The 17,612-nt window shown below is 41.9% G+C and overlaps 1 protein-coding gene across 1 annotated transcript in view; it reads right to left on the reverse strand.

Moving 5' to 3' along the window:
• Positions 1-5,678: 5,678 nt before the first annotated feature.
• The window catches only part of NIPA1 (NIPA magnesium transporter 1), a 38,342-nt gene continuing 26,408 nt past the window's right edge, over positions 5,679-17,612 (reverse strand). The window contains exons 4-5 of the mRNA XM_084771445.1: positions 17,352-17,512; positions 5,679-11,957 (exon numbers count right to left, since the gene is read on the reverse strand). Coding sequence (XP_084627571.1) covers positions 11,446-11,957; positions 17,352-17,512 — 673 coding nt within the window. The 3' untranslated portion in view covers positions 5,679-11,445. The remainder of the gene's footprint in view (positions 11,958-17,351; positions 17,513-17,612) is intronic.

Raw genomic sequence — 17,612 nt, forward strand, 5'->3', positions numbered from 1 at the left:
CAAATATATGCTCCCACGTCACAGTCCACGCAGTAGACTGTATGCATGGGTGTGTGCATATGCCTACTTGGTATGATGCAGGCTCCTTATATGCTCAAACCCATTTTCCCAATGCATAATATTCCATATCTTATATTTTGCGAATGTTCACGCAGTTATCATGGGATACTTTTAAGATTAAAAAATCTAAGTTTTCTAGGCCTTTAGGATGCAGAAACAGTAAGATTGCCACAAGTTCAAGACTAGCCTGAGCTATATACAGTTTCAGGGCAGCTTGGCTACAGTGTAAAACCTTGTCTCCAAACAAAACAAAAAAATTAAATAAAATTGTAATTCTCCTATGTTGTTGATGAAATTTAGACTAGAGTATAACCTTGGAAAATAGGCTGACAGCTTCCACAAGAGTTAAATATGGTTAGGTGTGGTGCCGATGCCTTTAATTACAGCATGCAGAGGCAGAGTTCAATCCAGCCTGCTCTACACAGCAAGTTCCAGGACAGCCTGGGATAACAGAGAGGCCATGTCTCAAAAATAAACAAATAAATAAAAATTACACATATCCTACCCTTCTGACCCAGCAGTAAGTCTAGGGAATGAATGCTAACTAGCACATAGTGGCAGAAAGTGGGAGTAGATGGGCAAGAAAAGCAGGTTTCACGAATAAAAGAAAACAGGCATGATGGCTGTTTACAGTTTTACTCATGATGATGCTTTTATCATATGAACCATATTAATTATATGCTTTGTATGATTATAATCTATTATGTGCCAATTAGACCTCAATAAAGCAATTAAATATTTTTTTCCCTGCTACAAAAACATCGAGACTCATTAAAGTAGTTTTTGTTTTTGCTTTTGTTTTTTAAGACAGCTTCTCACTAGGTTGCACTAGCTGTCCTAGAATTCACTATGTCGACCAGGCTGGCCTCCAACTCACAGATAGCCACCTGCCTCTGCCTCCCCTGTGCTGGGATTAATGGAGTACATCACCATACCTAGCAAATAGTAATTTTTGTTTGTGTGTTGTGTTTTATGAGACAGGATTTTTCTGTGTAGTCCTGGCTGTCCTGGAACTTCCTCTGTGGACCAGGCTGGCCTCCAATTCACAGAGACCCACCTGCCTCTGCCTCCTGAGTGCTGGGATTAATGGCCTGTACCACCACACCAAGCCTAAAATTAGTGTTTTTTTAAAGTCTGTCTAAGCCAGTTGTGGTGGTGCATGCCTTTAATCCCAGCACTCAGGAGGCAGCCTGGTCCACAGAAGGAATTCCAGGACAGTCAGGACTGTTACATATAGGTGGAGTTCGTTTCAAAAAAACAAAACAACAAAGTGTGTCTAATAAATAGATTTCTCATGTAAATTTTGGTTATATTATCACAAAAGCACAGAACTGCAGAACAAACTATTTTTTCCACAGGCAATAACTATCACTAGAGTTGCCCTTTCTCTAACTTGCCTTTTTAGAGGCTGTTGGAATTCGGAGAAGGTGAACTGTAGACCTGATAAGTGTTTAAAACATTAGTATTATATAAATGCTTTTCAGTTAATATTAGTTTACTCAAAGCCATAGATGACTTCAAATGTAGTGGGAAATTTTCAAAAGCATTTGCTGTCATGGGGAAGAGGGAAAAAAGAAGTAGGAATAACTCAAAGTGAACTTTGGTCTACCAGTCGTACATTCTTTTAAGACAGGAGCTGGCTTTTCGTAAGTGCCTCACTTGATAAAATAGTAGGCAGAACTATGCCTACTTGATGATGGCTCTATTAGTCCTCACAACCCTTCACTGCAACATTACAGAGCACATTATGTAGATACAGTTAAAACATCTTGTAAAAGTAACTTTTATTTTCCTGGCTCAAGTGTTGTCTGGGATGTTTACTACCCCCCTTTGCTGGCCTAGGCCTAGTCCTGGAAGCTTCTAGCCTCAATACAATCTAACCTAGATCTAGAGTGTTTTCAACTTCTGAGACTTACTGCTTAATAAGCTCACCATTTCTCGTTCTGTCTGAGCTCTGAGCTGGCTGGTTCAACTCAGCTGTTCTGGCTCAAACTCTTCTCCCAGCTGACTTATTTTATCTGGCTTCTCTTTTGGCCCAAAATTGCTCTGGTTGGCCTCAAACTAACTCAGCAATCTGCTCTAATCTTCTGACTTCTTCTCATTTTCTGGCTTGTGCTATTTTCACCCGAGTGTTCTCGTTTGTTCTCCCTCTCCCTCCCTCCCTCTCTCTCTCTCTCTCTCTCTCTCTCTCTCTCTCTCTCTCTCTCTCTCTCTCTCTTCCCCCCTCCCCTTTCCCTCTCTCTCTTTCTATTACTGTCCTGGTAAAACTGCCTCTTAAGTAGCTTCCCTTTACTTTCTTCTCATGAGAGTTGGGAGTATCCTGTTCTGTCAAATCTTCTCAGATTTATAACCTTTTCTGCCATGTGATTAACCATCACTTTCAAACACAGGTGGTTCCCTTTACAAACTAACTTTACCTCTGTTTGGAATTAAAGGGATGTATCATCACGCCTAGACCTTTTTTTTACCTGATACTTGCTCTATACCAGGCTGGCCTTGAATTCAGATGTTTGCCTCTGTCTCCTCAGTTAAAGGTGTGTTTGTATTCCAGCTGGATCACACAGACCTAGAAGATCTTTGGATGTGATCTCTTGACAGCTGGATCACATAGACCTAGAAGATCTTTGGATGTGCTCTCTTGCCAGAATAGCCATGTTCTGAATTAACATTCCTTTACAGCATCTTAAAATGGAAATGTGATTCTGATTTTCCTCTAGTGGGCCCAACATCAAAAAGGCCCAAGAGGGGAGTAAGAATGACAGAAGCTATGTAATGTGCTATGGCAATGGGAGAATGGTCTCAAACGGTCACATAAACAAAAGAGGCAGGAATAACAGGATGTAGAGACACTCTAAAAATATGAAAGAGGCAAGACATACATCCTGGCTGAGCCTTTGAAATAATGTAATCCTTCCAAACCAGAACAAAACCTGAACCGGGCTTTCAGTTCCAAAGCATAGTAACCATTCTGTGTTACTATGAACCCCAAAATCTGTAGTAATTGAAGACAGTCATACTATTGCCAACATTAAGTCAGATTCAGGGGAGGAGAAGCTAGCAAGATCCCCAGATATCTTAACTAAACCTAAGAAGGTCCAAATTATACACAGGCAACTTACTTGGATCATACCTCTACCCCTCATCACTTCAGTTATTTTACTTACATTGGTTGTGTTTTGTTACTTCGTGGCCTTGACACCATCAACACAGTCTAGTTCCACTCTGAACCCTTTTTCATGTCCATGGCTGAAAACCTCTCTCTTGGAAATACAAAGATTTTTTTTTTTTAATGACTGAGACAGAATCTGTACTCTAGGCTGTCCTCGAACTCCATGTGTAACTGAAAATAACTCAGAACGCCTGATTCTTCTGTATACACCTTCTGAGTGCCGTGATTACAGGAATTTACCCAGTTGCAGACTGTTTCTTGACGCTTCCCTCCACCTTTCCAACTAAAAAGCCCTTACTGAAACTTAACATACAAGGTTCAAAATGATAGGTTAAGTGTGTAGCTCAATAGTAAGGCCATGTGGAAGGCCGTATGTTCAATACCAAGCAACACCAAAAATAAATAAATAAGTACGTAAATAAATAAATAAAGGTATATGAGTCGATAGTGAGATTTGTCCAAATCATGGCCAGAGTAACTCCATCTTAAAGCTGTTCTATGTGCCACCCTGCAAGAACACGAGTCCTTCCCAAAGTTAGACAGTGTTTTCCAAGACCAACAGAATCTGATTAGGGCAAAATCTGATTTTTGTTTATGCTTTACTTTGTCTCAGTGTGTAGTCACCTCTACTTTTAGCACTGGGTAAGGCTCTGCATGCAGGTTTATATTTACTCAGCGGTAAACTTACAGCCATATAAAATCACTCAGTGTGCAGCAGACTGTGACTGTTGGGTGATGGAAATGCCCACGTTATCCACAGCCCTGTAAGTAAGCCCAATCCACTGCTGGAATTGTTCTTTGCTCAGTCTGCACCCTCTTTATTTGAGGTAAATAAATGTTTCTTTTCCTCATTAACTAAAATAACAGGTTGGAGGGAAAGTGCACTGGAAAAAGATGCTGTGTGTGTAAAAAGGCTTGGTTCTTTCTGCAGCACCCACACAAAAGCAAAAATCATATAGGACGGTAAGAAAAAATTTAATGGCAAGGTTCCTGGTGATGCTTAGCTGCATAGCATTAAAATGTGTTATGGTTCTGTAATTTTCTGAGCTTAAACTATAAAACATATGACTCAAAATATGAAAAAATAGAGCCAGTTTTCTATACATTTCTGTGGGCCAGGAGATGAATTCACAGGAAGAATTCCTTCACATATCGTAGATATGCCTCCTGCTGTGGTGTGAATGAGAAATGTCCTCCACCAATTCATGGATTTGAACACTTGGCTGGAGTTGGTGGCAGTGTTTGGTTGGACAGGCTATGGAACCTTTAGAAGGTGGAGCTTGCTGGAGAAAATTTATTATTGGTGGCAGCAGCATCACTTCCCCCCTTCTCCTCAGCTTCATGTACATAGAAAAAAACAACAACAACAACAACCGTGATCAGCCAGCATAGTATCTTTCTTGTTGGTCCTTAAGATAACTGTATTTTATCACAGTAACAGAAAAGTAACAAATACATTCGCTAAGACAGATACATAAGTGAACTAATAAATGTCAAGTCCAAAGGGAATTTCTTTTCCCCTAATGGTGGTCCTTAGAAGAAAGCCAGCATTCCTCAGGAACTTGTATAGCTGGTCTCAGTCCACCAAGGGAGCCATTTCCCTTACCCCTGGAGAGGGAATTTATGACAACCTGTGGTGTCTATTAACATACCAAAGAATAGGCTGGCCTGGCCTCCAGGCTCTCCTCCCCTCCTCCCCTCCCATACACTTCCTCCACCTCAGGAGCTTCCCTCGCCTGGCTACTCATTTCTCTCTGTAACCCTGCTATTTCAGCTAGGTGCTTCCTTTTGCTCGTCTCCCTAGGTCCTCTCTTATTCCCTTTTCTTCCTCTCTCGTTCCCCCAGACCGCCAAGGTCTAGTCGGCTGGCCACCGTCGCAGTTTGCTACTTCCTCTCTGCACCAAACTCTTCCAGATGCCTCTGGCTGTTCTCGTACCTGCAATAAAAACCTTCTGCTTAACCATACCTTGGAGCAGTCATGCTGTCAGTTTATACAATAAAGATGTGATGCCCTGTGAGCTAGAGGATAGATAGCTCAGTAAGTAAGAGAGCGCCAGGGCTTGATTCTCAGCACCCACACTCGACAGTTCCCAGCTGCCTAAAGCTTCAGTTCGAGGAAATCCACTGGCACCTTCCGGTCTTCTTGGGCACGGAATGCATATGGCACACATAAGTATACTTGGGCACTCACACACACACATACTTGTTGTTTGGTTGGTTTTGGAGACAAGTTCTCATTATGGAGCTCTGGCTGTCCTGTCACTCACAGTGGAGACCAGCCTGGCTTGGGCTCAGAGATCTGCTTGTCTGCCTACTGAGTGATAGCTTAAAGGCGGACACCACCATGCCCAGCTTGCACATAAATAGAGAACAAAACTGTGACCCTTTGGGATGATTTTGAACCCGAGAGTACATAAGAATTCCAAGCAATGAGAAAAGTCAACACATATTCAGCTAGAAATGTTACTTTATTCTAAAACATATACAGAATAATAAATATTATTGTAAAACTTAAGAGCTTTTTTTTAAATCTACATATGGCAATTACAACATGCTATGACCACTTCTATGAGGCAAAATATAAGCAAGTCTTAGACACTGATAAATATGTATGTGCACTAACTGGAAACATTTTCCCCTACAACGTTTATGTGAAAAAAATTATGCAACCAACATTTGGCATTCTTTCTCATCTGTTCCTTTCATATTAATTTCACAAGGAAATAATTATCCTTTAAAAAACCAAAACCAGAAAAACAACCGAAAAGCCACACCTTCACATCTTTGTAAAGAGCAAAAACACTGATGGAGTGATATGCAAGGTATTGTAACAAAAGAAATATTCTGAATTTTTCAAGGTGACTCTTTGGCATTAGTGTTTTGGGAGCTCCTGACATTCGCCTGGCATGAGAGAATTCAGTGTCAGGGTTAAGGTAATTAGAAACAGGAAGTTCAGTGTCTGACAAATTCAAAGCAACAGAATTGATGGGTCACATAGGTTACATATGCAGCGCAAAGTAGAACATAAAAGGAACTCATCGTGCTATCATAATTTGGTCTTTCAGTGTTTTTGAAGCCCATATTTTATTTCTTTATTGTACAAGAAAATATGTGAACCCTTAAAACAAAATCACAGTCCTACAGAATCATGCAAACTTTATACCCAGTGTTCCCTTGTTTGGTGTTCAAGGCTACATGCTCTACACCACAGTCTGGACCAGACTCCAAAGTCTGCAAGCTGAGTTTCCTCGCCACTCCCGGAGCAGCTCCGAGCACGGTGCTCCTACCTGCAGGTTCCAGCGTGCTACTAGGTGCACTCTCAGCTTAGACTCCGTCAATTAGGAGGCCCTTCCCACAACTTTCGAGGTAGAAAAACTGAGGCACAGAAAGGTTAAGAAAACTCACATATATTCTCACAAATCAGGAGAAAATTCAGAAAAGAAGAAAAAAAGTGCCCTGACACTGGAAAGATGAGTATGGCTCAGTGCTTCAAACCACTTGCTGCTTCTGCAGAGGGCTCTGGTTGGGTTCCCAGGCCCACATGGTGGCTGGTGATGCATAAGCCACAGTAGCTCCAGTTCCAAGGGATCCTCTGCCCTCTTATGGCCTTGGTGGTTACTGCATGCGGGTGGTACACATACGTACATGCAGGAAAATGCCCATACAACATGAAATAAAAATAAATCTTTGCCGGGCATGGTGACACACACCTTTAATCCCAGCACTCAGGAGACAGAGGCAGGAGGATCTCTGTGAATTTGAGGCCAGCCTGGTCTACAAAGTGAGTCTAGGACAGCCAAGGCTACACAGAGAGACCCTGTCTTGAAAAACCAAAAATAAATAAATAAATAAGTACAATAAAATAACTCTTCAAAAATGGATAAATAAATAAATCCTTATTCCATGGGCCTATGACAATATTTTAAAATTACTTTGGGTACATTTGCAATACATGTTTATTTACATGGTCATTTTTTTCCTACATAATATCAAATTTTAAATAGATGTCTTTTGATGCAACAGATACTACTTTTAAAAAATACTCTTTTGATGTATTTGATAGCATATGAGAAATGTGTATGACAAAAAATGAGTAGTGATATTGGGCCAAATGCTCATTACTATTCCTATAATTCTTAATCTTCTTGAATGTATAATACAGTATGTGAATATTTCCAAATGTGAAAAATCACTTATGAGATAAATAACAGACTCTTACTTAAAATTTACTAGTGATAACTGTCATTTGTAGATGAGAAATATAAAAACTTTAGGCCTTCTATGTGGTAAACTGGCTAGTGGTATGATTGGTGTCCCAGGTGGCCATTTGCCAGCTCAACTCAACAGAATCTAGCAAGGAATATAAGTAAAACATAGGAAAATGTGGCTATGTCCTTAGAAAGTCTGTGCAAAGGAGCTAATGATACAGTTTTGGTCCCTGAGAAGGCTTAACACTGAGATTCTCTGCAGTCCCACTTACCAGATGAATAAGCTCCTTGGTGTCAAACACACCGAGAATACTTCCTTAGACCTAATTCATATTGTCATGAGGTCTTTCACAGGCCAGAGGACTACTGACCGAGACATAGTGGCCATCAAAGAGGGGCACTGCGCTGCCAGATCAATCTGGAATAGAAGTATCACTGTCCACGAAAACTGTAATACGCATGAGGGCCAGTATAATGACATACTCTGTAATCCCAGCCCTGGGGAGGTTGAGGAAAAACAACTGAGAGTCCAAGACCAGTCCAGAATACATGTTAAGACCCTTTTAGGGGAGAAAGAGAAAAAAAATTATGCAACAGACCAGTAGTCTATGCTCACCAATATTATTTCCACAGACTATCTGTTTTTCTATACCTAAAAACTGCTGCATCTGAGTACTTTACAGACACCTAAAGGCCAGCTTCTAAACGCGCAGCACAGCACTGACCAGGAACCGGGCTGTCCAGAACAAAGGAAGAGAATCTGTGACTGCAGCTTTGGATGCGGTTCTATCAAAAGTGGACGTGAGCAGGCTAGGGATGTAGCGCAGAAGTAAAACCCTTGCCTCACATGCATAATGCCTGCATTTCAATTTCCTAGTATCACAAAAAGATAAGAAAACAGAGGTCAAACTCAATGAAGGAAAAAGACCAAAATATTATTTCTGTGATGAACTGGGAAGAAAATTAAGCAGAACAAAATGGCTTGAACAGTAGAAATAGACTCTTACTGTTGAACAAAGAGCAGCAAAATGTATTTTACTGCTGGAAATAATATAGTGAGAGTCTCAGCGATCAGTTTCCTCTCCAAAGGTCGCAGTGTGGGCAGCCGTGCCTTCCTCCGCTAGAACTCCACGGACACAGCCTCTGTGCAGACCAGGAAAGTCTTCCGCGTGACATCCGGTATTTGGGTCCCAGGCTGAGTCCCTAACTAATCCTACATTTGATCAGTACTTGAGTGAAGGAACGACCCTTTCAAAGTACAGCTCTTCATGAGCAAAGGCATTGTCCAAGAGGAAGAGGGGAGAAGTGTTCTAGGTGTCTTCCAAGAGTAATTCTCTAAATTCTCGCCAAAGTTTTTTATTTTTATTTTGATGATTTTAAAGACCTGGGGAAAAAAGTACGTACTAGGCATGTTTCCTTACGTCTTATGAGAAATAGAACCCAAAGGTATATAATGATGAAAGTGTGTCCTATGTGCTCACTTTTGGAGAGAGAGGTAAGAGATTCATTTGCTTTCTAAACTTCACCCGGAGCTCTTACTTGGGAGTTTTTATTTTCTCTTGTATTTCCAAGTGAATTGTGAAAAAGTGAATTTATAAAGTACGAGAAGGTGTACGTATGTGTGCACTGTTAAATTTGAAAATTAGGCCCCATATTCATGGTGGTTACTCAGAGGCCCCTGTCGACTTGAGGGACAGTGAGTGACAACTTGTTCCTCTAGAACAAAATCATGAAGCCTATGAAGCAATCTGCTGACCATTTGGCTGCCCCAGAACCTTAGGAGAACTGTTAATACTATGAAACTTTGCTTCACACAAAATATTAACACTTTTGGGTATCCGTGGTGTAATTAAAGATTAAAACTTCAGACACATCAACAGGTACATTTAAACTGAGCTCCACAGAAAGTAGCAAAAATGAACAAGGTAATTTCCACATTATAAACTTTTTCACTGTATCAGTGTAACTATATTCTTAGCCCAGAAACCTTTATATTAAAATTATACTGATCTTGCTGCATAACACTTTCTACTTAAGTTTTGTTCTATAAATTAAGTTTTACATTCCTAAAGATACTGATGATTTAAAAAAATTCAAGAGCTGAAACAATGAAGAATGATGTAGAATATTTACTAACTACTACTTTATGCAAAATTTTCAACTGTCTGACTCATTTTGTTGCTATTTTTCACAAACCTTTATTGATACATCACGATCATCATTCATTCTTCACTGAATCTGACAAATGAGCCAGAAAACCAGATTACTCTATGTTAAACTAGTATTTATTTACTCTTTTTATTCTAGAGTTCAGCAAACTATTCCTTGGGTCTTTTTTAGCGGGGGTGGGGGGGGGCGCTAGGATTTCTCTGTGTAGTCTTGGCTGTCCTGGAACTCACTCTGTAACCAGTCTGGCCTCGACTTAGACACACCTGCCAATGCCTCAAAGTCCTGGGATAAAAATGTGTTCCACCACTGCCGGGCTATTCTTTGGGTTTTAACTTTAGAAACACCCTTTCTATCTGGAAAAGTACATTTTTTTTGTCTTAGCGAGAATTTTAGTTGGGAATTATTAAAATTCATGTTCTACCTCATCTAATTTATTTATCCAACCCCATTTTTTTAAAAAGTGGCCTATTCCATTTAGATAAATCAAAGCACATGGAATCTACAACATCATAATATGGTGTATCATAATATGATACTACATTGTATCACCCTGTCCCTTGCTCCAGTTTAATGCACAGGGAAGGTTACTATGGCTAGAAGAATCATTTCTGATCTAAAATACTGCATGATTAACAACTATTTTCCATTTAAGAAGGCTGTTTCGTTTTGTTGTTTCTCTTCGATGCTGGGTATCAAACCCAGGGCCCTGGAAGTAGTCAGTCAGAAGTTTAGAAAAAGGCTTGGTAGGAAACTTTAGAAGGTTCTACCATTTTAAACAGCAAGAGGACTAGATTGCTTTCATCTTTGCTAAACACTGCCTTAGAAAGTACGTATTACACTTGGCAGAAACAGTGCTAAGGTGTGTCCTTTGACCTGTTCATGTATTTAGGTCCTTTTACTAAACTCCTGAAGCATGTACTGAAGAGACACTCTCTAATGTGACAACCCCAGTGTCAAGCTTAATAGTTAATTTCTTCTGAATGAACATGATGCCTCCTGAAACAGAAAGCAGGTGTTTCTCATAATGGATCCAAGTATGTATTCAGTTGTCCTTAATTGGATGACGATATACAATGGGTCCCTTTTCATTCTTTCTCTGTCTTTAGTTTTCACTATCTTCCACTGATGATAGTATTTTTCTAACTGCTTTACATATTTGTAATTAGAACATTCAACATATACACAGTAATAGTTAAATTAAGTGAATAATTCAAATGATAAAGGCACTAAAATTGATTTGAGCTATTGGAAGTCACCCTGTCAACGGAACTCTGAATTACTGTCATTAACGCTTCTCTCTCTGCTTACTACTGTTTCGGGGTACACGAAGGACAGTCAAGTTGTTAAAGGACTAAAAACAACTCAATTCACACACCTCTTATTTGCACAAAACGCCTGAATGCTATACATGCTTAACACAAGTACAAAGTCAGTCACAGTTACTGTACAGAGCCAGGTTTCACAACAGTCTCTTCCTTTCCCAAGGTATTCTGAGAACATCTGCTCCCTACGACAACTAACTAGAAAGACCTCATCCTTATTTTCTGGTTAAATCATGTTAAAAAACATTTTAAACAAGTAATTATGAATGCTTCTAGGTTAATGGAAATGAAGACGGGGTTTGTCTCTTCAGAGAGAGTTGACACCCAGACAACCACTGGGAGCTCTGTGCTGCAGAGGTCTGGACTCCATCCTGGTGCAAAGCCAGGCTCCCTGCTGTCCACTAGGTTATTAGTACATAGACAACTCTCACCGACAGTCTCTTCTACTTGGCATCTAGTAAGAACCACAGAACCCCTCCAATGCCTATTCCTCAAGCCCCCACCTCTTGCTTGCATCTTAGTCCGTTTTCATATTGGATTTGTTCATCTCCCCTAGGTTGAAGTTGAATTCTTTGAATACTTGTATAAGGACAATTCCCACAGAAACAGTTGTAAATCCACAGGCCATGCCCAAGAAGTCCACCAGGCCCACGTTGCTCCACTCCCGGAAGAGGATAGCTGAAGCCAGCAGGACCAGCGTGGTAAACACGACGTAGTAGATGGCCCCAAACACAGAGGAGTCGAAGCACTCCAGGGCCTTGTTGATGTACCTGAATTGGACAATGATGCTACAGCCCAGGACAGCCAGGAGCACCAGGCACAGGCAGAGGGCTCTCTGACTGGACGGATTGTTGTGCAAGATGTCTTGGGCTGCCAGCCCAATGCCCTTGGTGGAAGGCACAGTGAAACTCCCCAGCAAGGAGCAGATGCTGATGTAGACCATGATGTTGGTGGGCCCGTGGGCTGGGGCAATCCAGAAGATCAGCAGCAGCAGCATAAGCAGCACAATGCATAGGTAGCCCACGAACACTGCAAGACAGATGGCACACAGTGACTAGGGGAGCCGTCCCACCAGACACCACCCAGTGGGCAGAGCTGAGCCAGTGCCTGAGCCCCTTCCAGCCACTGCTTCTCCCACAGGAAGTAGACCTGAGGGAGAGCAGGCAGCCACTCAACAGCTCTATCTTGAGCTTACTATGTCCACTAAGCCCATTCCACAGGAACTAGGAATGTGGCTCAGTGGCAGAGCTCTTGCCTGACATACGCAAGGCCCTGGTTTTGAGCCCACGCATGGTCAAACAAAAACGTGTAGCTGCAAGCTACTGCAGCCACAAGGATAACAGCAGGCCAGAAGAGTTGTAGCCTTCCTCAGGATGCCTGTATAGGGAGTCTTTGCCTTGTGTCCTTTACCATTAAGACCTCATAATTCTGCCTCTGTTGGATACAACCCTGTCCAATCAGGCCACAGCTACCCCCTGCCTCTCCATATGCATGGAAACATGCTCTAATGAAGAAAAGCTACTCCCAGGACTCCCAGGGCCAAGCCTAGAACAGCTGAGGAAATTGTGACCACCTCCATTGACAGGAAGCCCCTCATCATGGCTCCCAATAAAAATGTGTAATCCTGCCCAAAGTGTCTTAACTACTAAGGTTTATTTGACTTACTCTATCAGCAGCATTAAAACATCAAAAATAGGTTTTCAAAGGTTTTAAAAAAAAACAGCTAGTCACATGATGAGCTTTATTTTTCCTTACACACCAGGCCTTGTGTTGTCATTCTGACTGGTTTGGAACACCTAAGTTCAAAGGATCCTCCCAACTTAGCCTTTTCAGTAGCTGAGACTGTAGGTACATGCACCACTGTACCTTGCCACAAGATAAATCTTCTTACTACTGAGTCAATTTCAACAAGTCTCTACAGAACACTTACCACAGACAGATGAAACTAAGGGTATAAAAGGGCATAAGCTAAAGCAAGAACAACCGTAAACTGGGGCAGAGTCTAGGCCCAATACAGCAACCTTGAGTTCAGTGGTTCTCAACCAGTGGGTCTTGACCTAAGACCTTCAGACAGCACACAAACTTACATTATGATTCATAACAGTAACAAGGTTACACTTACGAAGAAGCAACAAAAATAGTTTTAGTGTTGGAGTCACCACAAGATGAGGAACTGTATCAAAGGGTCACAGCACTAGGAAGGGTGAGAACCACTGCTTTAGGGGTTGCATACAATGGGCATGGGTGGGGTACAGAGAGCACTCACAACCATAAATTATCCTATATTCTTCACAACTCCTAAATGTCTCCTTGGACTTCTAGGTAAAAAAAAAATCTGTTTATTAAATTACAAATTATCAGAGTTAGAAAGTATACAACAAAGGAGTCCTTGTACATATCTCATACATATTAAAATTTTCACAAACACAACTCCTATGTAGGCTGAAGGGTGATTACTCTTTCTCTGACTGGGAGTTCCAGAGTTATCCTCCATTTCAGAGGGTCATACCACTGATAGCAAGTGCCCGTGCTGATGCCATGTGCACAGAGCAAGTCACCAACATGACATCCTGAATCAGTTTGTACCTCTTTCATCACTCACGCATTTTATATGCTTTGCCCAGTTCAATATGCCTTTTCCTCTAGTTGTATTTGAGCTTTTATATTAGAAGGTAGGACTCTGCTGTGGTTCCTTTACACAGTTAGGCATTATACTGATTGCTCTGAAATCCCATGTGCAATGTGGATTTCACAGATCTAGAAACCAGACAGATATGCCAGTCAGTCAGCGTAGACATGCAAAGCAGCAAGTGGACATGCAAGCAAGCAGGGAGTGAGGAAAGAGAACTAATCAGCCCTGTACTGGAGGCAGCCTCAGGAAAATAGTCAACGGAAGGACAGTTAAAAGCTGTCTGAGAGCCTCACCTACAAACTGGCCAAGTGGCAATGGAGGGCAGAGAGACTGATATGTGTAAACACAAAATACTACCTAACCGTGGATCGGGTTGGGAGGGTATGCATATAAAATCAGAAGCACGAGGCATAGGATCAGCAGTAGAGCGTGACTGTGGCTCTGTCTAGGCTGGCTCTTGTGGGAAGGGTGGACACAAAGAGCCTGGAAGCTGGAAGGGACACAATCAAATGACGTTTCAGAAGGGTCTCTAGAGTCACAAAAGCTGAGGTGGCAGGAACCAGAAGTAAGGTAGTGGAGGTCAGCAAATTCAGGTCTCACCGAAGGCAGCAACGAGGAGGACAGTAGAGGCAGCCTGGCTAGTTAGAGAAGGGACAAAGAAGATCACCAGCCACAGGGGTCGCTTGGACAGCAGCATCAGGAGCTATGCATGAGAATGAAGAATTCACTTCCAGGGAACCCTCTTTAATTTCCTGTGCCTGGCCAGAGTTCCTCATTTCTCAGACGCCCCCAGATGTGTGCCTTTTGTTTTAGTTTGTTTGGGTTCTTTTTTTTTTTTTTTTTTTGACAGGGTTTCTCTGTGTAGCCTTGGCTGTCCTGGAATCACTTTGTAGACCAGGCTTACCTTGAACTCACAGACATCCTCCTGCCTCTGCCTCCCTGAGTGCTGGGATTAAAGGGGTGCGCCACTGTGCCAGGCTGTGACTTTTCAATCTCTGTGTCAAGCATATTTTTCAACGTTGTCCTCTTTATAGGAACCAGTTCACAAGTTTTCTGTTCAGTAACTCAACCTCATGAAACTTATGAATACACTGTCTATCCATTCATATTTTGTCTCCAAATCTGCCCTTCATATATTAAAAAGTACATATGTATTCTCCCCCAAGCATGAGATTTTGCTTTCTGGAGTGCTGCTGCCAGCACTGGGCATGTGCACGTCACAGCACGCTCTAAGGATCTCCTTTTCTCTCAGTGGTGCTGTGTATCTCACCCAGGGTCTTGCCATTCTAACACAGAGATACACACCCCAGTCCTAACTTCTTTCTTTCTCTCTCTCTCTCTCTCTCTCTCTCTCTCTCTCTCTCTCTCTCTAAATGCCTTCTAAATACCTTCACAAAATGATGTTTTCTTTGACTTTTCATCTTTGAATATTAGGCATCATATATTAGGGGGTTTGGAAATATAAGTAAGTGCTGGTTTAAATTTCCTAAGGGCAAAAGTTAATTGTATTGTTTGTATGGGGAGCCAGGGGGAGAGGGAGAGAGGAGAGCTGTGGATTCCCTGGGTTAAAAAAATAAGTCCACACAGTGGAGAGGGTAAAGTGGGGGTTACGAGAGGAGCTGGATGAAAAGGAAATGAGGGCAGATTTTATCAAAGTACATTGTTTTGTTTTGGGCTTCATTTATCTATTTTAGACCTTTTTTTTTTTTTTTTTTTTGGTTTTTCGAGACAAGGTCTCTCTGTGTAGCCTTGGCTGTCCTGGAGTCACTCTGTAGACCAGGCTGGCCTCGAACTCACAGTGATCCACCTGCCTCTGCCTCCTGAGTACTGGGATTACAGGCGTGCGCCACCACGCCCGGCTCTATTTTAGACCTTTAAAGTATTTTGCCTGCGTGTATGTCTGTGTACTATTTGCATGTCTGGTGCCAAAGCAGTTCAGAAGAGGAGCTGGGGCTACAGGTGATTGTGAACCAGCATGTGGATTCTGGGAATCAAAACTCACTGTTCTGGAAAAGCAGCAAGTGCTCTTAACCTGTGAGCCGTCTCTTCAGCCCATCACTCTACACTGTGAAGAGGTGTATGAAATTCTCAATAACTAAATATACTCTTTAAAAAAGTCTTTAAACCACCACCAACAGAACAAAGCTGGACATAGTATTATATGCCTATAATCTGAACAGGTAAGAGGCCGAGGAAGGAGGACTGCCTGCAAGTTTGGGGCTAACCTAGGCTACACAGCGAGCACCAGGCCAGCCGAGCTACATGTTGTGACCCTGACTATGAAAAACAAGAGAAACAAGAGGAGGTAGACAAGAAGAACAAAGAAACAAAGAAAGCAAAGAAGGAAAAAAAGAGGAGGAGGGGAAAACCTATTGCCTAAGGAAGTAGCCAGTCGGGCGTGATGGCGCATGCCTTTAATCCCAGCACTCAGGAGGTAGAGGCAGGAGGATTGATGTGAGTTTGAGGCCAGCCTGGTCTACAAAGTGAGTCTAGGACAGCCAAGGCTACACAGAGAAACCCTGTATCGAAAAAAAAAAAAAAGAAAGAAAGAAAGAAAGAAAGAAAGTAGCCAGAATTATACCACTTTACATTTTCTTAGTATTTTCAGGATGCAATTATACATGGGGCGGGAGGGATGGATCGTCAGCTAAAAGCTCACATTGCTTTTGCAGAGGGCCCAAGTCTGTCCCAGTCCCCAACTGGAGCAGCTCATAACTGAAGGTAGCTGCAGTCCAAGGAAGGGATGACAACGCTGGCCTCCAAGAACACCTGTACTCAGGTGTATGTAGCCATATACAAAAATAAAAATGATAAAGCACAATTATGCAGTATAAATTACAAATGTATAAATAAGTTGTGATATAAACATATCGGAAGCGTTTACACTCATTAAAATGAAGGGGACTGGAAATATGGCTCAGAGGCACAATGTTTATTTAGCCTGCACAGGCTAAAGTTCAATTCCTAGCATTTGGAAAAAGTAACCCATAGATACGTTCCTCTGGAAATCATATGAACCCTTCACGGCACTTCTGCGTACTTCACAGAGTTGTCTGCTTTTTAATGTCTTTGCCTTTATCCTCATACTCAGAAAATACTTTGGATTTTATGATAATATGTTAAGTACTAAAATGTGAAATGTCTGCAGATATGGTGGTTCTAATGAGAATGACCCCCACAGGTTTGTATGTTTCAATACTTGGTCTCCAGTTGGTGGAACTGTTTTGGAAGGATTAGGAGGTGTGGCCTTGTTGGAGAAGGTGTGTCACTGGGGGGCGGGCTCTGAGGATCCAAAAGACTCATGCCATTCCCAGTGCTGGTCTCTCTGCCTCCTGCCTGTGGATCAAGATGTGAGCGCCCAGCTGTTCTGACCAACAATCCTTTGCTCTACCACCATGGTAGACTCTTAACCCTCTGAAACAATAAGCCAGATCAAATGCTTTATTTTATAAGTTGCCTTGGTCATGGTGTTTTGTTGCAGCAATAGAAAAGCAACTAAGACAACAGGCATAAAACACCAAAGGGAAATAATAAAATCTTAATCTAACTTCACTATGAATTCTCTAGGTAATCAAGCCACACTTAAGAGTACCTCTGAAACTTGGGTTAGGCTTGTACTCTCAGCCAGCTGAGGTACACACATGAAATAAACAGCCAATCAAGATCTGTGGTGAAAAAGCAGAGTAGACACTGTACATCTGCCCTGCCAGAAAGTGTGAGGTGGAGTGGTACTATGGGATGTCTGGCTTCCTCGGAAAACACAGTTGGCAACCCTGCTAAAAAGGCGTTACCTGGATTGGTGAGCTTCTCCTCCAACTCAGCCTGAGTTGTCACACTCTCAGACTTTGGGGAATGGATAATCAGCACGACAGAACCCGCACAGCTTAGCAGACACCCCAACTTGCCCAAGATGTTGAGTTTTTCCTTCAGAAGATAAGAAGCTAAAATGGACCTTCAATTAAATAAAAGAAATCATGACAGTTTAAGTCAAAATTGTTTCTACTAGTTAAAGATACTTTATCTAGAGGACCCACACTTTCTTTATAGGTGTA

The sequence above is a fragment of the Acomys minous genome (genome assembly GCF_964271855.1).
Source record: "Acomys minous genome assembly, chromosome: 2".
Classification (NCBI taxonomy): Eukaryota; Metazoa; Chordata; class Mammalia; order Rodentia; family Muridae; genus Acomys; species Acomys minous.